Source organism: Cervus elaphus, chromosome 22, assembly GCF_910594005.1.
Source record: "Cervus elaphus chromosome 22, mCerEla1.1, whole genome shotgun sequence".
Taxonomy (NCBI): Eukaryota; Metazoa; Chordata; class Mammalia; order Artiodactyla; family Cervidae; genus Cervus; species Cervus elaphus.
In genome coordinates, this window is record NC_057836.1 from 7,177,293 (window position 1) to 7,203,489 (window position 26,197).

Below are 26,197 nucleotides of genomic sequence, written 5' to 3' on the forward strand. Positions count from 1 at the left end.
CGGGAGACAGCTGGTACTCAGGATGGGGGAGCCTGCTCCCAGTGGCTGTTCTGGGGGAAACAGGGATAGGGCTGGTGGACCCAGAGCCTTGGCAGTGCCCCCACCAGGGTGCTTGCCCCCCCTCAGGCTTGGCGCTGCCAGCTCTCCCTTTTCCTGGCTGTGGCCCAGGGCACTGCCAACACCCTGCGTGCATTAAGTTCCTCTGTGCCAGGCACTGGTGGGAGGTTGAGGGCTGGGTTATGCCCCTCACTGGTTATCTTAGGCACAGTATATTGTCTTAATAACAATGGCTGCCATTTGCTATTTCTTCTATTTAATCCTCACGAAAGCCCCGTGAGCGTGTGGCTGGACAGATGAGGAAACTGAGGTCCTGAGACCTCAGTACCATGCCAAGGTCACCCAACTGACGGCAGTTTAGGACTCTTCCGTATTCTGCCGGCACTGTGGATCTGGTGGTGGAATGGCAGTGTGTGTTGGCAGAGGGGCCCCATGCTCCCAGCTAGTCTCTGGCCTTCCTCCTGCTGGCTGGGCTGCCCTGAGGCCCCCAAACCCTCCAGCTCTTCACCTGTAGGAGGGTCCACCTTGCCCTTTCTTACATTCTCTTGAGAAAACCAAAGCCCAGAAGCCCCAGGTCAGAACAGAGCCCAGGGTCCATGGTTATGCCTGCAGTGGGGACCCCCATGGCTCACAGGGAAGGTGGCTCTCACACCCTCAACCCAGGGTGTGTGGGGGGGTGCCCCCAAGAGGATCCTGCAGCTGTATGGAGCTGGGGGAGGGGGGTGGGTGCTGAGTCACGGATCCCGTAGAGACTCACAAAAGGATTGGGTTCCTGGGCACACATCAGCCACCCACAGCCACCCACCCTGGTGACACAGGCCCTGGAGACGCTAGGCTGGGAGGTGGGCGTGACCTCGTTGCTTATTCAGTCCCAAGGGGCCCTGGATCTCCATCTCAGGGGGCCAGGCCTCCACTGGAAATACTCTAGTGACTGTGGACAAGGACCAACTACAGCGGCCCCCCCCCAACCCCCCACCCCCACAGGCTGTTCTGGCCCTTGGGACAGTGGCCTTCTGTATGTCCTTCAGAGAAGGGAGTGGCTTAGATGGCTCAAGGGTCCTGGCCCATTTCTCAGCCGGGGGCTGGGTTATGGACCACGCACTTCGGCCCCCAGACTCATCCCCACGGGCCTTGCTGACCCGCCTGCCCACACGGCCCCCACACTCCTTGTGGCCTGGCCCCTCCCCAGCCTCACGGGCCCTCCCTACAAACTGGCACTTCACGTGCGCCGGGTGGTGCACACTGGCCAACAGGCCATCACAGGCAGGGGCTGGCTGTCTCCACAGGCTTGTGGAGGCTGAAGGGACGCCCCCCCCACCCCTGCCACCCGCACTTCCAAGGGGACCTGGCTGGGAAGCACAGGAGCTGGACTCAGATGTGACCTGCAAGCCACATCTCAGAAGCTCTCTGCCTCCAAGGAGATGGGGAAACCCAACTGAGGAGAGGCTTCTCAGGGGTGAACCCAGGAGGGCTTAGCACCCCAAATCCCAAAGAACTGCTGCCTTCTGCTAAGCTGCCAGAGCTGTGTCCTGCATACGGTGACCTCTGACCCCAGCACCACCACCACCAACACCCCTTTTCGCCCAGGTCTGTCCCAGCCCTGCAGTGTGAGCCAGACAGCTGGTGCTGGGAGGATGGGGCCAGGAGCATGGGCAGGCAAGGAAGGTCTGTCAGCCCAAAGCCCCTAGGACCTCTTGGCAAAGGGGGAGAGATGACCCCTGGTTCCAGACCCACTGGAGGCCAAGCCACGCAGCCGCCTGGCCGGTCACCCCAGCAGTCACACCACAGACCCCACACGCTTCACGCCAGGTGGTACCAATCTGTGTTTATTCAATAACCTACATCCAGGACACAGTGAATGATTCCATATCAAGGAAGCCACAGGCATTGCCCACGTTTCAGTGAAAAACCCACCCCCTCCCCCCCGAAACCATCATGAGAAAAGGCACGGTATATACACATGACACAAAGGCTGGCTCACCCAGGGGGCAGGGGCCATAAATTAAGGTGGGGGCAGAAGAGAAAAAGTGGGTGAGGTCCAAGCTCGTGGGTGAAGCCTGCTCTCGGCATGAGGGGAGCCCTTGCTGTTTGTACCCTCAGTCTGTGCTGGGGCCCCTGCCCACTTTCTGCCCCAACCAGCCCAAGGGGGTGAGAGGCACAGGGAGGGAGGAGGGCAGCCCCTCCTGGCCTCCCCGCAGGCCCCGGGTGCCAGGCAGCCCTCAGGCCCCAGGTAGATGCCAAGCCTGGGCATCCAGAAAAGTGGGGCCACTCTTCCTCACAGGACCCCCTCAAGGAAGGGGGCTTTGATCCTAGTACCCACCTCGGGCAACCCTGTGCCCACCTCAAAAAGGGGCTTGTCTGGGGACGGGTTGGGGTCTGGTCCCTGCCAGCCTGGCTTATGTTCAGGTCAAGAATTAGGGATAAAAATAGACCGTGGAGGTAGGAGTTGGGGTGGGAGGGAGCCCAAGAGAGCGGAGAACCCACACTGAAGGCCCCTGGTCCTCAGTCCTGGTGGGTGACTCTCTCTCCCAGCCCCCTGGGGGTGTACCCCGAGACTGGGCTGACATCCCAGGGGGCGGGGGAGTGGGAAGGAACAGGACAATTAAATAAGACCATTTATTTTTTAAAAAAATTAAAAAATAATGCCAACACAATTTCACCCATCCCCAAGCCTGCCCCCCGCCTCCCACCCACCTCCCCAGGGCTGGGCTCGCTCCTCCCCTGGCTGTCCTGTGTAATGAAGAGAAAACAATGAATTCACTTTGTCAGGTACAGGGGAGGGGACGTGGACCCGGGGAGAGAAATAAAGATGCCACAGCAACTCAGCCTTGCATCACGGCAACTCCAAGCACACAGATATAAAAACATTCATATAAAAGGGGGGTGTGCTGGGCACAGCGCCACGTGTGGAGCGCATGGTGCCCAGAGACCTATGTCCCGCAGAGGGAAAGCCTGATTAAAAAAAAAACAAGGAAGCAGGAAAAGGGAGTGGGGAGATTTTCAGAGGAAAAAAAGAGTCCTGGGAGGGCTGGAGGTGGGACTGGGCAGCCTGGGAGCTCCCCCTGCCACTTTCAAGTCAGGGAACCCCCATTTCCTGCCCGCCCTATCTTTCCCGCTCAGGCCCACTGGGGCCTCTCTCCGCAGCAGCTCCCAGGGGCCCACTAGCCAGAGGTGGTCCAGAAGCCTCGGCAGGTGACCGCTCCAAAGCCAAGGTTTGTCCCTCAGCTCCCACAGGGAAGAGGAGAGAGACACAAGAGACAGAGGAGGAGGCAGAGACTGAGAGACAAACAAAGAGGGAGAGACAGAGGGAGGAGGGAGAGACTCAGAGAGAGAGGAGGAGGGAGAGAGACGGAGGGAGGAGAGAGAGACAGAGGGAGGAGGGAGAGACTCAGAGACAGAGGAGGAGGGAGAGAGACGGAGGGAGGAGGGAGACAGAGGGAGGGGAAAGAGAGACAGAGGGAGGAGGGAGAGACAGAGGAGGGAGAGACTCAGAGGAGGAGGGAGAGAGACAGAGGGAGGAGGGAGAGAGACAGACGGAGGGGAGAGAGAGACAGAAGGAAGAGGGAGAGACAGAGGAGGGAGAGACTCAGAGACAGAGCAGGAGGGAGAGAGATAGATGGAGGAGGGAGAGAGACAGAGGGAGGAGGGAGAAACTCAGAGACAGAGGGAACTGGAGAGTGACCAAGGGAGGCGGCGACCGAGGTGGGCAGAGCCCCGTGGTCAGGAGGCGGCGATGGCGGTGCCGCCCCCCAGCTTGACAATCATCTGCTGGCAGTCGTTGCATGAGCGCCGGTCGCCCACCTTCTCCAGGGTGCGGGCAGCCTCAGCCAGCAGCACGGCCCGCTGGCCCGGGGAGGACAGGAAGGAGAGGGGGAGGTGGCGGCAGGCCAGGAGGATGGCAGTGGCCCGCTCTCGCTGTCCGGGCCAGGCGTCCGCCTCTCCTGTGGGAACCAGGAGACACACATACCCACTGAGAGCCCGCTACAACGCGGTGCTGTCCCCAGGGCTCGGTGAGAAATTGTGTATCTAAGTCCCCCGCCCCCAGGCAGGGGAGGTTCAGCTCAACAGACAGATGAGCTGACCCTGGCGGGTGCCACACACATTACTCTATCATTCTGTGATGGGGCTGAGATGGGGCCCAGCTCCGGCGCTGGGACAACACCCCCCACCATCCCCTTCTCACTCTGGAGAGGCTGGACCCACAACAACCTGACCGAGGCCCGTCCAGCCCCACAGCGCCTCTCAGACCTGCCCTGGCTACCCGCCACATCAGGCTGCCCTCCCCGGCCCGACCCGAGCCGGCTCACCGTGCTTGGCGTTCTGAGCCGTGCGCCGGCGCAGGCTGTGCTCCAGCAGCTGGTGGGTGCGGGTGGGGCTGGCTCCCGCCATCAGGCGCACGGTGGCTTCATGCAGGAACACCTGGCGGGCCCAAGGACACAAGCCCAGCGTCCTCACCTGTCTGTGTCCCTGGGGGCATCCCTCCCTGCAGCATCGCATCTGCCCCCTGACCACACCCCTTCTCCTCTCCACGACACCCTGCCCTGCTCACCCTTTGAAAACAACCTCTCCCGTCCTCACTCTGACCCTGGACACTCGCCTGGCAGGAAAGGGGAACAGCACAGGCCAGCTGGTGGGGCTGGAGTGAGAGAGCACACCGAGAGGCAGGCTAAGGGCCACCTCTGCGGACGGTGATGGAGAGCACCGATGTGCGCTCCGGGGTGTGAGGACAAATAGGCGGCGTGGACCCTCACGACGCTGGAGGCTGCCTCCAGCTTGAAAACAGGACAGAGGAGAGGCAGGGGGACAGCTCGAGGTGGCTTAGGGGCCTGTGTCCTTTGGTTTCTTCAGAAACGATCTGTTCTTCAGAGTTCAGAAGGTCTCCAGGAGGAAGACCTGTGGCTCTTCTGTCAACTGGAGTCACCGACGGGGGCGGGGAGGGCAGAAGGGGTCTCCCTAGGTCTCTAGTTCCTTTTACACCCCAACACCTCAGGGTGTGAGGAGGGTGGCGCTGCCCTGGAAGGCCAGGGTGAGGCGGGGAAGGGAGAGGCAGGTGGGGATGTTTTCTGAGGAGGCCTGTGAGGAGGCCACCGCCCCTGGGTGCACTTCCTCTTTCCTACCGTGAAGGGGGTGGTTCTCACATGACTATTTCATCTGCAGTGTCTGTCCTGGCTCCCTGCAACCCCATGAGGGTCCCAGAGCACTCGAGGGTGAGGGCAGCTGTACCCGAAACCCTTCTTTTTTGCACATTTCCAAATACAACCCTTCCCCGCCCCTAACACTGGCCTTCTCACTTGAATTTTTGGAAAACAATTCAGGGAAAATATGTTGAGTTGTATTACTCCTGATTAGCAATAAAGGTAAACACGGGAACAATTTGAATCCACTAAGTGGGTTATACAACTGCCCTCATTGCCAAGGGGATGTTACGTGGAGAGTTCTCAAGCACAGAACTAAAGCCCCAGTGGCCCAGAAAAAGTATTAAACACATTTCTAGGAGATCCTGACACCCACTATGAAAACCTAGCCGCGCTCCCTCGTGGCCGTCCCACCCCTCCTCGCACAGACTAGGGGCCCCTTCTCGCTCCCTTGTGTTAACTGGTAAGGCGAGCTCTCAGCTGGCCTGTCTGTGCCATGCGGACTGTTCACTGCCACGCGCCAGGGTTGGGCACACATAGCATGAGCCAAACAAAGGGATGAACGGCACCCAGCCCAGGACCTGACATGTCAGCCGACTCCATGACCACACGCCAGAGTTGGGCTGGGTTCTGGCGCCTCGATCCACCCTCCCTGGCAGCAGGCTGGGCCTTACCTTGCGGTAGGCCGGGCGGAAGCTGTGTGCCAGCCTGCGCAGGCTGCCCAGATCCCGCTGGAAGCCAGCCAGCTCGGCGCCCGATGCGTGGTAGGTTTCCCCCAGGGCTTGGCTGGCTCCGGCCTGCTTCTGCCACAGCGCTGTCCGCAGCGACAGGAGCAGGTCACAGGTCAGCAGCTGGACCACCTGCGGGGTGGGCCATGAGGAAGGAGAAGGTGACTGGCTGGTTACCATGGCAAGGGTCCCTGCACCCACCAGGTCTTCCCCGACCAGACACCTGGCAGCTCTGGGATGAAAGGGGAGCCCCAGAAAATCAGGGAGCAAGAGAACCGCCAGGGAGTGAGCTTCAGTTCATGTCATCTAGTTCTTTCCACGGCCCCTGTAGGGAGATCTGCTCTTCCATCGAGCAGGTGAGGAAGCCAAGGCTCAGAAAGGGGCAGCGCCTCATGGAGGAGACAATGGGGAGAGCAGGAATAAAACCGGGGTGGTTCTGACAGGAAATCGCCGGCCCCTCCCACCTCTGGGAGCCCCTCCCACCTCCAGGAGCCCATGGGTGGCCTAGAGGCCCTGTCCTTGCAGGGCGATCAGAACCTGGAGATGGAGGAGCAGGGATCAGAGGCTCGCTTCCACGGATGGGGCCCAGGTCTGGCCCTAGTGGCCTCTGTGGTGGGCGGGGGAGACAGGAACCCAAGAAGGCAGACCCGCAGAGAGGCTCAATGCTGGGGTTTGGATCTACTAGTCTAGTCTTTCACGGATTCCTGTCCATAGCTACGTGGCCCTGACACATGACCTCACCTCTGAGCCTGTTTCCCCACCCACAAAACTGGCACCACACAGGGCTGCAGGGTCACAAAGGAGAGTCACAAAGGAGCACTGGCCTCAGCCCAGGCTGGTGTGGCCTAGCTCACCCTCAGCGCCAGGGAAAGTGCTTCTCAAGGTGGCTCATGTGCTGCCCTCAGGCGCTGATGGACGCCTCCAGGCCGTTCCCATCTCATCCAGCCTGGCGTCCCCTTCTCCAGGGTGCTGCCCCACACCTCCCACCCCCGACCCTGCCTCACACCTGTATGTTGCCTGACCCTCAGCCACAGTGGTTTTTTGGTTGCTGACAGCACTGGTGGAGAACATGGATGAGACCCTTCTCCTCGACCAAAGGTAGCATTTCTGAGAGGTGAGGTAACAGCCTGGGGCTGAATTCTGCCTCTGACGGACGCTAGCCTCTGTGGGGGCCCCTTCTTCCAGGCGCACTTTCCCACACAGGTGCCTGCAGCCTCTCTCTCCTCCTCACACTCGTCTGCGGCTCCATGAAGACAAACACTACTGGGCCCAGCAGAGGAACCACCCAGAGCGAGCCTCGGGCCCTGCGGGTGCATCTGTCCTGCAGGGCTGGCATGTCATCTCGGGTTCACCGCAGGCTCCAGGTCCAGGGAGGACCTCAGCCAGAGGTGCCAGACCAACCCTAGTGAGGGCCTCGGAGTCCGACCCTCAGGACACACCTCCGGCCTCCCTTTCCGGAGTGAACCAGGCTCCTCCTGGTGAGCAAACGCCGCCTCCCCTCCCCTGCCCCGGACCCCGGACAGCCCTGCCTCGCGCCCCAGCAGTGACACAGTCCCTCTAGCAAGGCACGGGGGAGTCTCTCGAGGGCCGGGCAGGCCTCTGTGATGCACTGTGGAAACATTGCATGGGTACCGCCAGAACATGCAATGCAACTACAATGCACCACAGCCGCCCGCTCCAGGGTGTACGCGCGAGGGGCGGGGGCCAGAGCAGATGTATGCCCTGGCCAGCTGAGGTCCACCTGGGGCTGACCGAGCCGAGGGCCCGCAGGACCCGGGACCCAGATGGGAACATGCTGGTCCCAAGTACTGAAAGGAAAACCCCCGGACCACCGGGCCAGGTTCTGGGGGAGGGGCTGCTACCTGGCCTGCCTTTCGCGCAGCCCCACAGGCCGGGTGGCTCACGGAAGGTCAGAGTGCTCTCTCCCAGCAGAGATGAGCACCACCCCCGGGGCCAGATACGCCCCCACTCACATGGTTGAGGTCAGGGTCATAGGTGGCCCCACTGACGTTGAGGCTGCTCCACAAGTGGCCACTGGCCCTCTCGCAGTGGCAGAAGGAACTCTGCTGCCCGTCTGCCTTCCCAGAGAGCGAGGCGTGCATGGCTCTGCAGGTGTGGAAGATGGCCTTCACCAGGGGGCTCCTGGGGGGTGACAGAGGCGAGAGGCAAGAGGTCAGCGCATATCACCTGGGTAGAATGAAGGTTGGGAGCCCAAGCCGGCCACTGCCATCCCCACATTGTTGTGACATGTGGGTCTGCTGGACCAAAGGCCACCATAATGGTTCTAGGTCCCAGCTCCAGACTGGAAATGCCAGCCCTGAGCGAGGGATGCTCCCTGGCCCTAAGCAGGGAGCATTTCTTCACTCCAGAAATGTGCACACTCCTAGTGAGGGAGTCGGATGATCAACACATTAGATGCTGACTGTGTAAAGCCAGGCGCTGCGAGGGCCATGAAGGAAAGTCACCCGGAGCCAGGGCATGGCATTTTATAAAGGATGACCAAGGACGTCCTCACAGAAAAGGTGACACTGGTGCAGAAGGAACCCGAGGGAAGCAGGCACATGGATTTCTAGGGAGGAGGGTTCTGGAAAGAGGCCATGGGAGGTGCAAAGGCCCTGAGTGTCTGACACATGTGAGAACATCCAGGTGGGAGCATGGCTGCAGGAGGAAGTGAGGGGAGTGGAGGAGAGCAGGCGCTGAACGAGGCTCTTCTCAGCCTCTGACCCAGCTCCAGGATCCAGGCAACCGGAGCTCATCTCTGCTCCCTTCCTCACTCCTCGCCTCTGCTGACGCGGCTGCCTTTGCCTGGAATACCCATTCCCCACTTATTCCCGAGACCTGTTTCACCTGCTGGCCCTCTGGTCCGCCTTCTCCTGCCCAGCCCCCTGCAAGCCTCCTCTTGCTGCCCCCCTGGCTCAGGCCCCCTGCTCCCCCGACACCGGCTGTAGGTTTGTGAGCTTCCTGCCCTCACCAGGCGCTGTGTGAACTCCTAAAGACTGACCTGCCTCTGGCCCAGAACGCCTTCCCATGATGTGCTGCCTGCTTCCTGGGAGCTGAGACTGGCCCCTGGCATAGGCCACGGCTCCCAGAGTGGAGAGCTGAGTGGGGCGGGCCACTATCTATTTGCTTATGGCCATAACTCACTGTCTCGTTCACTGTGGCCTCCCAGAACCTAGAACTCAGCTGACACCAAGTACGCCCTCAGCTAAGCACTCGTTGAGTGGATGATGGAATCATGGAGGGGTGCAGGAGACCCCCAAATGTGGCATGTGACCAAGGGGAAGGGATCAGAGACCCCGGCCCCACCACCAACAGTCACTCAAGATGGTCACTTAAACAATCTGTGCCTCAGGGGGAAGATGGTACATGTCTGTGTGTGGCTGAGTCCCTCTGCTGTTCACCTGAAACTATCATAACATTGTTAATCTGCTATACTCCAACATAAGATAAAAGGTTAAAAAAAAAAGTAGAAGAGCACAAAGTTAAAAAAAAAAACCCGTGAGTCAGTTTACTCTTCTCTACAGAGCCACAGTACCACTCGCCGCGCCCTGTGGGGACATACGACATTGGCCCTGTTATCTGCACCCACTCGCTAAGGTACACAGGCCGGGTGCTCAACTCTGGAGAAACAGCCTCATTTCATGGAGCAGATCAGGGAGAGAGTGGGGAGGTTGGGGTGGGGGGGCGTCCCACAGCATCACCACAAACAAAGAGCAAAGGGGCCCCAGGGTGGCTGAATTTGGGGGGAGGGAATGCCTGGAGGGGTTTTAGCTGCACCCCAGGGCCTGTTCTTAGAAGTGAGATGACTTTAGACGGTTTACCTGCTGGGCCTCAGTCTGCTTGGGTGCGTCAGCTGGAAGACAACACACCCTGGGTGGGCGTTCACTGGTCAGAGTTTAAAAGGGGGTTACTTAAATGAAATTGGGAGTGGTGAAGCTGCCTAAACTTGCTTTTCTCGGCTCCCTCCTGCTCTCCCGGGTAAGTGCCCGCTTGGCGGGAAACACGACAGCCTTGGCTCTAAGGGAAGCCCCAGTGAGGCCTTCCTGCCTTGGGGCATTTCACAATTTCTTCAAGTGGCAGAAGATGTCAGGGACACTCAGATCCAGTCAGAAGCAGCCAGGGTGTTGGCAGGCTGCCCGCCACTAAAGGCCAAATGCCCCCAAGAGGCAGGCATGAGTCCCCAAGAGGAATGTCAAAAGCTCTCTGGTGATGCCTTGTGCTAAAGGCCTTTTTAGTGATACGGCTGGTGGGGTGGAGGGTGGTCGAGAGGAAATGAGACTCAGCACCGGCACACGAGAGGATCCCTGGGCCTCAGAAGCCAGCACTGGCCTGCCGGGCTCCACCGGGACCTTCTGTAGTAGAAGGAGCCACCAGCTCTCCCTGCCCATCAGTCTGTGTGAGGAGCCCTGGGAGCATGGGGACAGAGAGACAGACACACACACACACCTCGCCCCCCCCACACACACACACCTCGCCACGTCTGGAGTCTCCACGGTGCCCTTGCCCCCTCGCTTCATCTCTCCATCTGTTGTGCTGTCCCCAGGCTGCCTGACCCTTCACGCTGATGGCCACGCAGACCCGCTCCCTGCCCCCACTAACACAGCGAGCCTGGCACCCGCTGGCACCAGGGGCTCCCCTGGAGAGAAGCGGGCAAGAGGTCAAGGAGGGCTACGCACTCTGTCACTTCCAGGGCCTGGGGGACTCGCTCCACTTCAGTGAAGTGAGTGCGCACAGCAGCGTCATCTCCCTGGAGCCAGCTGATGGCCATGGTGATGGCGGACGTCCACCACCGACAGACGACGTCTGGGCCTAGAGGCAAACAGAACCAAACGCTGCTCAAGCACTGTGGAAACTAGAGCCCCCCTGTTCCTATCGTCTCTCCCTCCAGACGACAAGCTGGGGCCTGTGGGCTGCCCTCTCACACCCACCAGCCCCATCTCAGAACACGTTTGGCAATTTGCCTTAACAGCCTTAAAAATGTTCACTCCTATTAACCTAGGAATCTCATTTTTGAAAATCCATCACAAAGAAATGAGCCTAAAGAGAGGAAAAAAAGACGTTCACTATGGTGTTATTTTTTAAGGAAGAAGCTGGAAACAACCCAAACTTCCAACGGTTGTGAAAAACAGTGTTTCCAGGATATGTATAGTAACGATGCGGGTAACATCTTTCTAGTGTTTTCCTCTCTCAGGCCTAGTTTCTCAGTGAACCTGCACATGAAATGCCTAAGAGCGCACTGTTTTCTCAACTAGGAAATGAGACACGCCATGAGGTCAGAGGTTGCGATGGGGAGGCTGCTTCCCTGCGATCCTGCCCTCCGTGGGGAGAGTCGTCAAAGGAAGCCCCACGCTCTCTCCTGCAGCCTCAGCCACGCAAGAGGCAGCAGCTCTCGTGTTGTCATCTGGAGGGCAGTTTAGAGACAGAAGCAAAGAATGTCCTGCTGCCAGTTCAGTCAGCAGTTGTGCGGCCACCCGAGGCAGTGGGTGCCGGAGCAGTACGGACACCGGATGAAAGGCCTCTCCAGCAGAGAGTGTCAGACCCAAGAGCAGCCCCAGGGACCACTGTGTACTGAAAGGTGAGTCTCCCCACCAGCTCCCGGGGCCTGGACCACTTGCTGCCCATTCTGAGCATCTGGGAGCATTCCTGACCTGTCCTGGCCAGCCAGGGCCTGGGCAGCATCACAGACTCACTCATCGTCCCACTTCTAGTAGCATCATGATTTCCTGACCCCAAAACACAGCCCAGCGAGGGGAACTATGGATGGGGGTGAGGTGGGGACTGCAGATACACACCTCAGAGCCAGAGAAGGTTCCTGAGTGGCAGACTCATAACTAACCCTGGACCCCCGAGACACAAGGGCTGTGAAGAACTGAGTCAAGCAACCTGAGGCCCGTGGAGCCGCCTGCAAGGTGCTTACCAAGGGCCGACTTGAGCACGGAGCTGCTAGAGAAGGGGGGGGTCACAATCCCCACGGAGTCCACAAAAGAGTTAAGTAATTTCAGGTATTCGAGAGCACTGGAGAATTCACTGCAAAGAAAAGAAAGGGTCCCACGCACATCAGAATGTATACAAGGACCTCACTCATGGCCTGGCTGGTCAGCCCCCAGCTCTGAGGCCCACAGGGCCAGGCACACCCCGAACACTGCCCCACCAACCACTCCGGCTCACCCCAGGCTGCCCTGACACTGTTTCTGACACTCTGCAGGAAGAGCAAGGTTTCTCTTTCATCCCTTGCCTTTCAAGACCCAATTCAACCGTGGTCTCTGCCCAGAAGTTTTCTGATCCCCCAGGCAGGAGATCCCCTCTCTGCCCAGGTGCACTCTCATCAGGACCTGGGCCTTGAATGAGAGCGATGCTGGCACCTGTCTGCCTCTCAGGTCTGACTCTGTGAAGGAAAGACTGTGCTCGGTGACTCCGTAAGAATAAGACACCACCTGACCTCTCAATACAAGTCTGGGTCCCCAAGATGTTTGGGCCAGAGGCGTCTGCCTTCTGCTGAGCTTCCCATGCTCCATTCCACAGGCCACCCTCCCCCTGCCAAAGGGCAAAGCAAAAAAAATCAAATCCCCAACCTGCTCCAAGAACTGACTCCACTCAGTGAAGAGACAGGTAGAAAGGAGAAAAGGGGGAAGTGATATACTAGGTGGGTCAGCAAGAGGCAAAGAAGCCAGCTCTGAGCCCACAGAGGGCTCTCGTAGGGCTGCCAGGCTTGAGACATCAACATCAAAGAATCACTGGATTTCCCTGCAGTGGCCACACTGGGGCTCGTTTCCTTAAGGGAGGTGAATCTCAGAGCTCCATCTGTGCTACCCAGGGGGGTAGCCTGAGGCAGGGGCGGGGCGGGGGGAGGGCATATCCTAGGTCCTACCAGCTCTCCTCTTCCTGGTCTGCAGCTTTCTTCTTGGCCTGAGGTTTTACCAAGGACTCCACAGCTCGCTCCAGCAGGTTCTTACAGAAGGCCTGGTGCACCTGGGCAATGGGGTCGGCTAAGAGAAGAGGAAGCCAGGAGAGGGGTGAGTGGGGCTCACGTATGAGCTCAGTTTGTCCTACAGAGAAAACAAAGTGTGGGGGAGGGACCCACTGAATGGGGCCAAACCTCCCCAACCAAACCCCAGAACTGCTCGCTGAACAGTCAGAAGTGGGGGGTGGGCAGGGGGAGGGTGGTCAAGTCCAAGACTACACGAGTCCTGGACTGGCTCCAGTGGGGGGCATGAGGGGTGCTGTGTCTCCTGGCACAAGACTCAGTCCTTTCATTCAAGGCTGGGAGCAGTAAGGTGATGGCCACGACCCTCGTCAGCAAACAGAAACCAGGAAGATGGACAGCCACCCCAAGTCTCAGAGGCCACCCCTTCTCCCACGGCTCAGGAGGATGGCCACCGAGACCCCTACCTGACAGGCTGAGGAAGAGCCAGCTCCCGCTTACAGCCTTCACACAAGACTTGTGGCCAGAAGTTGTCTGGCCGAGCCGATTAAACAAGAAGCCTGGCAATGCTTGGCAATGACAGCTGCCTGTCACCAAGTCCCCCGACTGGCAGGCCCCAAACAGGGCGTCACCAGGCCCTTCCCCTCATTCACACGCCACAGACATGTGGGTTTCAACTTGACAAGGACAGGGAGGCAGGATACTTGGGAATATATTCTGGGTGACAAGGACTAGAACCACAGCCACCAGAGGCGTGAGGGCCAGGGGCAGCCTCCACTGCGGACAGAGCAGCCTGGCCACGCATCCGAGACTGATGATGGCTTCTGCTTTTGCCCTTCCTCTCTGGGGTCGTGCGTCATTTTTACTTTGAACAACAGAATTACTGAGAAGAAACGACAATGGACCCTGCCATCCTCACAAAATGCTTGACACACACCCTTGAACCTGCCGACCACGTCTGACTCCCCACACTCCCAGTTCAGAGAGAGGAAAAGTGCAGACAGCACAAAGCCGCTGGCTGCTCAAGCCTGGGCCAACCTGACCGGCCTCTCCCGCCCGCTCCCAGGCCGGGCGAGTCGACTCTGATCACCGTCAGAAACCAAGGGCCAGCCAGCCAGCCTCTTCCCCCGACGCCCGGAGCCCTGTCTCTGCCACCACCCTGAGCACTTGACGACCGTCTGTCGCCTGTTGTTCCCTAACTGCTCCGTCTATGTCTGTCTGTTTTCCGGCAGGAGCGGGAGACCGGGGCCAGTGAGCAGCTCCTCCACACCTGCTAAGTCTCCACAGCGCCCAGCACAAGGGCAAGATTCCGGCTGGCACTCAGTCACCCTTGGAGATGTGTGGCGGGGTGACTGATGCCAGGATCAAGGGCTGAGTGGCCCAGTGGCGAGCTGCAAACCCAGCTTCGCTGGCGACCAGGCTCACAAGCTCCTGAGTGTAAGGAACTCACGGCTGAGGCACCCTGTGTCTCCATGTGTCTGGGGGCAGCACCGGGGGTCCCCAGGGGCCAAGGCATTCTCACCTGGGTTCCTCTGTGCACAGTACAGACTCTCCTTGGCAGCCGACTTCACCGACCAGCTCCGCTCCATGAAAAACTTCTGGCCCAGGGGATGGCAGAGCCAGCGCAGCGAGTCGGGGACGGCACTGCGCTCGGGGCCACACAGGCTCTGGGCGCGGCTGAGGAAGTAGCTCTGTGGAAGGACAAAGACCACTGTGACACCGGGCTGGTGGACACCAGCTGCGGCCAGCAGGAGGCCGTCAGAAAGTGGTGGAGGCAGGTTAGGGAAGGGTGGCCAGCAGGAGGGCTGGGACCCTCCACGCCAGCAAGTAGACACCCCCACGGAAACCAGGGCGATGGCTCCAGGGGAACCTGCCAGGCTCAATGACAAACCCCAGAGGGAAGGGGTTGGGGGCTCAAGGCACCCTTGGGGACTCGGCTGCACCCTGTCCTGCTGGGTCTGCCCAACCCGACCTGAATCTTGTTCTTGGCCGTGCTGGCATCCAACCTGCTGAGCTGAACCAGGCTCTCCCAGGCCCCCCTGCCCCCCCACAGCATGCCCGCCCTCAACCTTGTCCAACCCTGCATTCCAGCCAGGCGGCCCCTTGGATCCTGAGACTTTTTCTTATCTACCATTTTAATTACATATCTTTCAGAGTATTTTTAGGTAAAACTGTGTTCTGCTTTGACTCATTTTCATCTCTTTCACCTCCGAGTGTGAAGAGTTTAGAACAGGCACCCGGCAAGTGGCCGGCAACTGTCATTTACAGTCACTATCAGTCTAGAAAGCGCCAGAGTGAGAGGGCCGCCATGAGGCTCGTCCAGGACGCAAGCAGGCCTGCGTGATCCCCCCCTTCAAGGATGGCCTGGCAAGGGCTTTGTCCACCCTCCAGAGAACCCCCTAGGGTCCTCCCTGGTGGTCCAGTGGTTAAGAACCCGCCTTGCAGTGCAGGTGGACGCGGGTTCGATCCCTGTTTGAGGAACTAAGATCCCATATTCTGTGCAGCAACTGAGCTCATGTGCTGCCAACTACTGAGCCTGCACGCTGCAACTAGAGAGTCCACGTGCAGTGATGAAGATCCTGTGTGCCACAACTGAGACCCAACACAGCCAAGCACATAAATAAATGAATATTGAAAAAAAAAGAGAGAGAGAGACCACCCCCCCGCCCACTGCCAAACCTGGGTGAGCCCTTGATGAGAACATTGGTCTCATGAGGAAAAGACTCTGAAAGCCTCTTTACTAGAGAGCTCCTGCTTCCAAAGCCCCTCTTCTGCCCATAAGATAACATCACTCCAGGGCCCAGGGATAAGCCTGCAGGGACAATGATATCCATCCATGTTTTCAGAAATTGTGTCATTTTTTTGACTGCAAGGAGATCCAACCAGTCAATCCTAAAGGAAATCACCCCTAAATATTCACTGGAAGGACTGATGCTGAAGCTCCAATACTTTGGCCACCTGTTGTGAAGAGCTGACTCACTGGAAAAGACCTTGATGCTGGGAAAGGCTGAGGGCAAAAGGAGAAGGGGGACAGCAGAAGATGACATAGTTAGCATTGCTGATTCAATGGACATGAATTTGAGCAAATCCCGGTAGACAGTGGAGGACAGAGGAGCCTGGCATGCTACAGTCCACGGGGTCGCAAAAAGTTGGATACAACATAGTGACTGAACAACAACAAATCTTTATTCTAAAACCCACTAAAACCACTTGATACAGTACAATCTGAATGAGAAACTCAGCAGAGAAGGATGGAGGGGAGAGAGAAGAGCGCAGTGCAGGGAGCCTGGAGGAGGAGCGGCTGCTGGGCTGGGCCTCACCCGTCACACGGCAGCCTTGCCTTCACAACCCAGGAGGTTGCTTCCTCTGCTGGTTCAGCCTGACGGTTCTGACCTTTACTAGGCTCTGAGCACCATCAGCTAATGTGACGGTCTCAGAAGATTTGAATGCCAGGGTCAGAAATAGCCCTGCCAAAGTGCCACTCAAAGGACATGGACCAAGGAGGCTGGCTCTCTCAGGGGAACCTGGAGATGGTTGCCTGAATCCAAAAGAAAATGATGCGTGGCACAGTCCAGAAGAAAAGAGAAAAACAAAAACAGAAGATCCCACATGCTGTGCTGTGTGGCAAAAAAAAAACAAAACAACAGCGGTAACAAAAAACTGCTCACTGCTTGTTAGGCACATTCAATGTTTTCGGGGAGGTGGGGCACTCACTGGGGGACCATCTCCCCCATCCTCAGCTGCTACACACATGCATTCCTCAAACAGACGAGTCCCTCTCACAGAGCAGCTGCATCTTAGCAACAAGGACAGTCAAAACCCCGCTGGGATTTCCAGGCTGATGGAAATGATCCTAAAATGTATACAGGAAGGTAAACAGCATACACTAGTCACTAGAGCCAAAGGACCGACACTTCCAGACATATTAGATATATGATCTTGTGATATTGGTGGTGCACAACAGAACTGACCGGAGGGTCCAGAAGCAGAGTCCTCACACGCAGACATTTAATTTATGCAAAAGGGGCCACTGAGTGCAGTGGTGAGCAGTCAGTCATTTTAACAACAGATTCTGAGACAGGGAGACAGACGTGAAAAAGAAAGTAGATCTGGCATCTCTGCCTCCAACTCATAAAAAAACCAGTTCCAGGTGGACCTACGTACGACATTTAAAAATAACGGGTCTATCAGACACCCAGTAGAGTGTTTTCATGACACTGAGGTAGGATAAAGGAATATTAAACAGGACATGATATATCTGTTAAGGAAAAGAACAGACTAGATTTCACGAACATTAAGAACTTGTGCTTACAACCAACACCACTGAGAGAGAACAAGCAAGCTACAGAGTGGGAGGAGACACACGCAAAGCACACCTCCAACAGAGGATCCGGGCAGAGAACTTCTTGAACCAAAAGAAAGACAGATATCACAAATGAAAAAGGTAGAAGACTTAACAGGGTGTTCACAAAGGAGACCATCCAGATGGCCCATGAAAAGGGGCTCACATCGTTAACCACCTGGGAACTGCGAATGAAAACTATGAGATACCACCAGAAGGACTAAAAACACAGAACTATCCTGTCTGCTCAGGGTACAGAACTGAAACTCTCTACACTGCTGGTGAAGTGAAAACTGGTTCATCCATTTTGGAAAACCGCCAGGCTGTGGATACTGAAGCTGAGCATATGAAAACCTCTGAGCTAGCAGTGCCAGACCAGAGATGCAGGCACACGCCCACTGAGAGGAACAGGAATGGTCACAGCAGCACTATTCACAGTACCCAAAACAGGAGACAGCCCCCAAGTCCACTGGAAGTGTTCGGTCATACAGTGGACTCCCATGCAGTGGCGAGAACAGGCAATCTGTAACCACACAACATAAATGAACCTCACACATGGCACTGAGCGGAAGAGGGCAGACAGCTACAGGACACAGGTGTGGCTCTCCTCATATGAAGTTGATAGACGCAAAACATCTGAGGTCATCGAGATGGCGGTTACCTGGCTGGGGGGCTTGGGGTGGGGAGTGGCAGTTTGCTGATGGCAAGGGCCCCAAGAAAGTCTTCCGGGGTCTGGGTCATGTTCTGTTTCCGGATCTGTCTGTTGGTTATAAGGGTGTGTTCATTTTATGAAGTCACTGATCTGTGTATTTATAATTTGCATCCTTTTCTACAGGCATATTGTACTTTAATAAAAAGCTTCCAGGAACAACAAACAGCAGGGAGGTTAAACTACAGTGAGGGAATTCAGAACGACAGTCACCTCTGGGGCAGGCAGCATGGGTGAAGGCCTCTGGGGGTGACAGGAACACACAACTTCTTGATTTGGGTGGCTGTTAAGTGGGTAAATTCACTGTGTGAAAATGTATCACACAGTGATCAAGTTGCTAAGTTAAAATGGACACATTTTTCTGTGTGTATGTTATACTTTGATTATGCCTTCAAAACTTCTTGGGGGGCAGAGAAGTGACAAATGTGCTGACGCTGGTCCAGGGCACTAGGACTGCTCCCAGCCCAGACAGGCCACCTTGACTTCCTCTAAGACAGGGTCAGGAGCTCAGCATGCTCTCCAGGCAGCCATCCAGACCCCACCTTACCCTGCTGCCCCGAAGACCTGGGCCTGATCTGGGTTCCTGTCCAACTGTGAGCACCCCTGGCAGGGCGAAAGTCCTGCTTGCCACTGCACGTCCTCCCCGGGGAGTGCCTGGCCTCAGTAACCTCTGCTGAGTGAACGGGTCTTGGAAACACGGTCTTCCTCTCCCGTGTCCTCTGTCACCCAGATTATGGTGACACACTTCAAGCACATCAGTGTCAGCACTGGGCACATTCCTGCTCATTCTCAGCGCATCAGTGCTATTAAAAGATACGGACGGATGGGGGGATAAGATCATTCTATGCTGAACACAGCTGATGTGCTGGGTAGCCAACCCAAAGCCGACACTGAATAAGACATGCTTGTGTCTGCTAGAGGAAGAGAAAGCCTGAGGTCAGCAGAGGCTGTGAACGAGTTGGCAACACAGTCTGTGAATTATCCAGTTGAGAGTTCCCGAGGCTGGCCCTGTGCCAGGCACACTGGAGGAAACCATGGTCTCCACCCGGAGTCTGACGCGAGCCCCTCACAAGACATACAGTGTTTTCCACTTCTAGACCCACAGAGCTGTGATCAACACAAGGTACCAAACAGAATGCCTCTCAGTTAATAACAGAACCAGGAGACACGACCAGCAGATTCTAAGCAGAAGAGTCATATATTAGCCTCTTGAATACAAGGTCACTCTTATCACTGAAGCAACACCTCAGGGCACTAGAATGCCTCGTTCCGCTTAAAATGGCTTGGGGGGAGGAATTCCTGTCTATTTCATTTACTGCCAAGTATCTGTGGAATGACCCACTGAGTGTACATCCACCCCTCAAGGTGGTCAGCAACTGAGGGAGGGCCCACACCAAGTTTTACATCTTGGTTCCTGGCTGGGAATGGCTTTCCTGGTGGCTCAGACAGTAAAGAATCCGCCTGCAATGCAGGAGATGCAGGACCAGTCCCTGGGTCAGGAAGATCCCCTGAAGAAGAGAATGGCAACCCACTCTAGATGTCTTGCCTGAAGAATTCCAGGGACAGAGGAGCCTGGAGGGTTACTGTCCATGGGGTCACAAAGAATTGGACACGACTGAGCAACTTTCACTCACTCACTCACTCGGCTGGGAAGGGCGCTCTGAGAAGGTCCAAGGGACGGAAGTGAAGGACACTCACCGCCAGGAAGCCCAGCTTGCCTCCACACCTGGTCTTGAGCCCCATGGCAGCAGTCAGGTGGATCTCCACCAGCGTGCTCGGTGGGATCTTCTCCTCGGCACATTCAGCCAGGTTCACCGCACACAAGGCCATGTGTACGTCAGAACAGGCAGATCCCACGGGAAGCTTGCCTGTAGCGGCAGAAATGGGATGATGAATGTTGACAGAGGCCCTCAACCCATGCTTTCTCCTGCCTCCTCCAGCACCATCAGAACAAGGACAGAACCATGGCAAGGAAGCTGGTGGACTCTGTGATCAGACAGCCCTGGATGGGGTGCCAGCCCTGCGACCCAGTAGCTCTGTGCTCCCTTCTACCTCACAGGTGGTTGAGGACAAGAGGAAGCACAGGTCAAACGCCTGGCCCACGGCCCCAGCCCTGGGTAACAGAAGTGGTCAGGACTGCGGGTGAGTGGACAGGATTCTGGGGGGCTAGATGCAGCATTTTCCCAAACAGTGTCAACAGCATGGCCGTGTTCTGCTAATACAGTCCCATGTTTCCAAATGGTGCAAGTAAGGCTAAAAAAATAAAAGCTGATCTGAATTTATCTTGCTTCAACAAGATCCCACAGTCTATAAACACACACCCTTTTGAGGGAAGGAAGTTACACAAAACTGAGCCGTGACGGCCGGACACATCTTGGCAGGGAGGTGGACAGCCAGGAGATGCTTACTGCACTCTCCCGTGAGAGCCACACGGCTCACCTGCAGTGACCCCGAGGTTGGGACCAGACCCCAGGGCATTGTCGAGGCTCTGAGGCTCTCACACTGACACCTGCCTTGGTCCTCACTACAGCAAGGGAAGGTGGCCAGCACAAGCAGTTGCCTTTTTTTTTTTGCGGGGAGGGGAGCAGGTTGACCCTTGTGGGGGTGGCCAGCCAGGCCTCCCGACCCCACCCAGTCTCTCTGGTCTCATATCAGGCCCCAGACTTCATTTGGCACAGACATTTAGGTATTGGTCTTCCCAGGAGGCACCACCAACTGGGCTTTCTCCTTTGCAGGGAAGGCAGTGTGGGGACCATGTCGTCTCTCAGTCACTCTGTCCTCTTGGGGTCCTGCTCAGGGCCAGGCCCGTTGAGTGCTGGGTTGAGTGTGGGGGATGAGCAGTGTGAAACATCCCAGCTGGAATTCTCCTCAACAGATGCAGCTTCTGGATCAGAGACCTGGATGGAGCCTGTTCCATCCCCAGGGGCTCAGGATGGATGGGGAAGCAGGGAGGGTCTGCACATGGGGCCCCGCTGCGAGAGCTCTACAAGGCCGCAGGTGTTCCAGCCCCACGGCTGCCCCAGTGTCTCATCTCTATCCCCCTGGGGCCTGGGAGCGCCCCACCCCCGGGCGAAGCTCCCCCAGCCACCAGGCTGCCTATGGCCTTCCTGTCACTGCACCCACGGCTGCTCTCTGCCCTCGTCTTACCCACATCCCAGCAGCAACCTCTCTTCTTGAACCCTTTCCTCCCCCCACACCAAGCCTCTCGGCCTCTCCTGCCTGATCACCTCTTAGGTCAGCCTCTGCCCCACTCCCTGTCCTTTCTGTGTGGGTCTCCTCCCACATGCCCTAGAGGGGCCCTTTCATCACAAGCCCTCTCATCAGCGCCCATGGCTTTCATCCTCACCCGAAGACCAGAGACCCAGCTCCCTTCCATGGATGGCAGATCCAGTACAGCCCCCATCACTGAATAGCCCTCCTCAGTGTCTCGTGGGCAAGGGTCCCAAGCTGGATGTCTCACGTCCTCCCTAGAAAGCTGTGCGCCTCCTGTTCTCCCCACCTTTATTGGTGGCAACATGATTCACCCCAACTCTCAAGCAAGAAACCAGGGAAGCACCTTACCCTTCCCAGGCAATGAGTCCCCAAGGCCTGTCAACCCCACCTGCTCCTTCCTCTCTGTCTGTCCTCTCAGCACCTGCACCGGCTCCCACAAGGCCTCCCAAAGGCAGCCTCTTCATTGGAGCGAATCTTCTCGGCTTCAGAGCACAGGCCTGACGATGCCGTCGCCCCCACTGCGCTGGCTCCCATCACCCTCCCCTCACACAGAGGAGCCTCTTCCTTAGGAACACATCCCCCGGCCCGGAAGGCACATCCCCTAGGCAGAGCTGGTGAGCTCCAATGCCTCCTTCCATGCAAAGCCAGGATTTGACATGAAGCCTCCCAGGGCCCTACCCAACAGGGACCCCTCCCCTCCCAGCTGAAACCCAACTCTCCTGTGATCCCTAAACCACACTGAACTGTAATTCACCTGCTGACCAATCTGCTTCTCTATTACAGCAGGACTTCATGGAATGAAATAAAGGATCATGTTTCTCTGATTCTAAGACGCCATCAATTTTTAAGTTTCTCCATTAACTTAAGCACCACCAAGGAGAAAGCACTGCCAACTCAACCATGACACTCAATGTGTAGAGGATACAGCCTGGTGCAGAGATGTTAAAGTGAAAAAAACACGTGTCTTATAATGATGAAAGACTTCCCCGGTGGCTCGGATGGTAAAAAATCTGCCTGCAATGCGGGAGATCAGGGTTCAATCCCACGGTTAGGAAGATCCCCTGGAGGAGGGTATGGCAACTCACTCCAGTATTCTTGCCTGGAGAATCTCATGGACAGAGGAGCCTGGTGGGCTACAGTCCATGGGGTCGCTAAGAGTCAGATACGACTGAGTGACTAAGCACACACAATGATGAACTGCAATCTTCACAGCTGTGGCCGTGGGTGGACGGTTGGTCTAACCATCCTCAACAAGCGTTGTAAAGGGGACTTTGTTCATCTGGGGCAAAAAACTGCCAAACTGAGCCCGGGTGGGGCGATGGCGCAGGGCACTGGGAGGCAGGCCAGGCCGCGGCCGCCAGCCCTCACCTGTGATGTGCAGCTGGTGCAGCCTGTGGTAGGCCAGGGCTGCGTCCCGGGCGCTGGTCTTCGCTTCCTCCTCAAAGCCCGCAGCAGTGGCTGGGGCGGCCCGCCGGTGCTGGAAGACCTTCTTGAGCAGCCAGCGCACCAGGCGCAGCTTCTGCAGGCTGTAGCGGATCACGTTCCAGGAGAGGCTACAGGCCAGGTCCAGGCGGGAGGTGGGCAGGGCCCGGCCCAGCACCGACAGGCAGGTCTGCAGATTGGCCGCAGCCGCGGCAAAGTCCCCCTGGCAGGAAGCGAGAAGGTGTAATGTTCGCCGGCCTTGGGGCAGCCGTTTAGTTTCGCTTTAGTGAAAACTCTTACTTTCTCTTCAGACCCCCAGGTTATCAGAGTAATGCATGCTTAGTGAAGAAAAATCTGGGAAAACTCAGAAAGCTACAGAAAAGAACAAAGAAATCACCTGGAATCTTATCCCCTAGAATGACTGCTGCCATTCTGATATACTTCCTCCCAGCCTTTTTGCTAAATTGGGATTGTACCGCATTCTATCTTTAAGCAAATATTCTATGCAGAATTTCCCCCAGTACTTTTCATACATAAGATGATAACATGGATGGAGACGATGAACCATGTGATCTTTTAGGCTTTTAGGTTCTCAAAGTGTGGTCTCCAGAGACCAGGAGCATCATCAGTCCCTGGGATCTTGTTAGAAATGTGAATTCCTGGTTTTCCACCCCACCCCTTCCCCGCTACCGACTCAGAACCTCTGGGGTGGGCCCTCAGGGTGGTCCTGATGACCCTGAAGTTTGAGAACCACAGTTTTAGACAAATATGCAGTGAAATTACTCTGACCGAGGATTTGAACATGTCTCTGCCAACCTGAGAGGGCCTAGTGGACAGTCTACTGCCCTGTATTGAAGACCCTGTCTGTGTTTTTCTCATTCCTGGAGGCCACACTTGGGAAACTGGGGTCAACGCTCTTCTCCTTTCCCATCATGCAATGGGTATGACACCTGAACCTTCCCTCCTGTACCTTTGAGAAGAGAGGACCCTGAAGAAGAGGGACAGAGGATGCCCACGCTCTGAGCATGATGGTCTCTGAGCCGGTTCGCAGACTCACCCGGGCGAGGTCCAGGTCTGCCTGCTTCCGGTGCCTCCAGAAGGTGACTGAGGAGCGCGAGTGCGGCCGGATCACCGGCTCCCCATGAACCAGCAGCTTCACAAAGACGCTCAGCACGATCACGCCATTCACCAGCCACAGGAGCAGCGTCGGCATCATCCAGTCGAGCCAGCCCCTGGAGCCTATGGAGGAGCGTCTGAGCTGAGCCTGGGAGGGAGGGCCCCCCCACGGAGGGCAGCCCTGGGGGAACTGTGGGGCACCTGACCGACCCCGGGGTGACAGGAAGCAGCCTCCTCCCTCATGTTTGGAACAAATGTGATTGTTTCATTTAGTAACAATGTCTAAGTGCCTAGGGCACGAATAAATATATGCAATTAATCCACACCTAGAAAATCTGGGACAATTCCACAGCCTCAATAGAAGCCCTGGAGCCCCTGTCACCATGGGGCAGGACGCCACACAAATCTTTGTTGGCCAAGGCAGGGCTCTGCAGCTGGTTTAACGACTCAGGCAGTAGACCACATCCTCCTCCAAACAGGCATACCTCCAAAACCCCAATCACAGCCAAGCAGAGTCCTGATTTGTTTTGCTATTTCTGACTGAACTTAGGTTTGCCCTGTTACTTGTGCATGAGACTGATGCCAGTCGCTATCAGAAGCAAGCAGGCGGGGGCTCACTGCGAAAGCCTTCTGGGACCTGGTGACAAGCCAAGAGGGTTGCAGGCAGGGCCTTCTCCTGCCACAGCAGCCCACTCGTGCCCGGGTGGCAGGAGGCGCCCTCCACCTACCTGACTCGAGCGACAGCATGCTGCGGCCAGGGCCTGAGTGCGGGTGCTGGTCTGCGTCGTGGGCCCCGCCCCACTGCAGCAGAGCGGTCAGGGGGTTAAAGGAGAGGCAGAGGAAGGTGAGGACACACAGCAGGATACGAGAGCGGTCCACCATGCCCAGCGCGACGGGAGGAGAGTCTGGCTCATCTTTGACCTTCAAAACAGGGGGCCTCGAGGTGAGAAGGAAGACTTGTGTGGGTTTTTATAGCATTTTACTTTATATATATCGGAATCGGGACTCTCAGATTTCAATTCAAGACCATGAAGCTGGATGGGAATAAACTCAGGCTGGAACTAAGAGGTTCACGCCTCTCCCACTGCTGCTCAGGCATGGGGAGCCCTTGCCCCCTTGCCACCTGGGAGAAGAACACGTTCTACATACCGGAGGTAGAGGGGCCCTGCTGTTACCACAGTGCTCCGACACAAAAGAGAACACCCTGAGGGATTCTGCTTCTGTGTAATTCCACAACAGGCAAGCTGATCTAAAGCAACCAAAGGCAACATCAGAAGTTAAATCTGAGCCTGGAGAGACATGGGTGAACTTCCTGCAAAGGTGTACGTTCACAGGAGATAAATATGTTCTGTATCATTTTTTTTTAAATTATAAAGGATTTATTATTATTATTTTTTAATTAAAGTATAATTGACCTACAAACACTATGTTGGCTCCAGGTGCACAACACAGAGCCTGGATTATTTTAATATATGACACTATCTCTACAATATATCTAGCTGCCATCTGTCACCAGACAAAATTATCACAACATTACTGACTATTTCCCCCATGTTGTAAAGCTCCTCCCTCTGACTCATTTATTTTTTATCTGGAAGTCTGTATCTCTAAGTCTCCCCCTCTCCCAAAACCCTCCGCTCTGGCAATTACCCATTTGTTATCTTTATCTAAGCATCTGCTTCTGTTTTGCCCATTTTTTTTTTTTAAGATTCCACATATAAGTGAAATTATGTGTGGTTAGCTTTCTCTGTCTGACTCATTTCACTTAGCATAATAGCCTCTAGGATCATACGGGTTGTCACAAAATTTCATTCTTTTTTATGGCTTTTTCTTCAGAAAAACAGCCAGAAGTGGAACTGCTGAATTGGATGGTAGTTCTCTTTTAAACTTTTTGAGGAACCTCCATACTACTTTCCATAGTGGCTGCACCAACTACATTCCCACAACAGCTGGGTGAGGGTTCCCTTTTCTCCACATCCTCGCCAACACTTGTCATTCTCTGTTTGACTAATTTCACTTTAGTATAATACCCTCTAGGTCCATCCACAGTGTCACAAATGGTAAGATTTCATTCTTTTTAATGGCTAGTATTTCATTGCATATATACCACATCTTCTTTTTTTTTTCACATCTTCTTTACCCAACATCTATTTATAGGCACTTAGGTGGCTTTCATACCTTAACTATTGTGAATGAGGCTGCAATAAACACAAGGGTACATATATCTTTTCAAATTGGTATTTCTGTTTTCTTTAGAAAATACCCAAAAGGGGAACTGCTAAATTGGGTGGTAGTTCTACTTTAAACCTTTTTTTAAGGAACCTCCCTCCATACTGCTTTCCATGGTGTGTGTGTTAGTCACTCAGTGGTGTCCAACTCTTTTCGGCCCATGGCCTGTAGCCCACCAGGCTCCTCTGTCCATGGGATTCTCCAAGCAAGAACACTGGAGTGGGTTGCCATTTCCTTCTCCAGGGATGAACCCGGGTCTCCCACACTGCGGGCAGATTCTTCACTGTCTGAGCCACCAGGGAAGCTTTCTATAGTGGCTGCACC

At 56.0% G+C, this 26,197-nt stretch overlaps 1 protein-coding gene across 2 annotated transcripts in view; it reads right to left on the bottom strand.

The window, feature by feature from the left end:
• Positions 1-1,862: 1,862 nt before the first annotated feature.
• SREBF2 (sterol regulatory element binding transcription factor 2) overlaps positions 1,863-26,197 on the bottom strand; it is a 56,519-nt gene continuing 32,184 nt past the window's right edge. The window contains exons 8-20 of one of the 2 annotated variants that reach the window (XR_006336558.1): positions 24,373-24,565; positions 23,586-23,767; positions 22,475-22,751; positions 19,592-19,761; positions 14,365-14,533; positions 12,789-12,906; positions 11,838-11,947; positions 10,597-10,729; positions 7,894-8,062; positions 5,867-6,052; positions 4,365-4,476; positions 3,710-3,998; positions 1,863-3,460 (exon numbers count right to left, since the gene is read on the bottom strand). Coding sequence is in view for 1 of the 2 variants with exons in the window: in XM_043880613.1 (XP_043736548.1) it covers positions 3,778-3,998; positions 4,365-4,476; positions 5,867-6,052; positions 7,894-8,062; positions 10,597-10,729; positions 11,838-11,947; positions 12,789-12,906; positions 14,365-14,533; positions 19,592-19,761; positions 22,475-22,751; positions 23,586-23,767; positions 24,373-24,565 (2,040 nt within the window). In the remaining variant the exon portion in view is untranslated. Of the gene's footprint in view, positions 3,461-3,600; positions 3,999-4,364; positions 4,477-5,866; positions 6,053-7,893; positions 8,063-10,596; positions 10,730-11,837; positions 11,948-12,788; positions 12,907-14,364; positions 14,534-19,591; positions 19,762-22,474; positions 22,752-23,585; positions 23,768-24,372; positions 24,566-26,197 lie in introns of those variants that run through there. The other variant, XM_043880613.1, reaches the window with a different exon arrangement.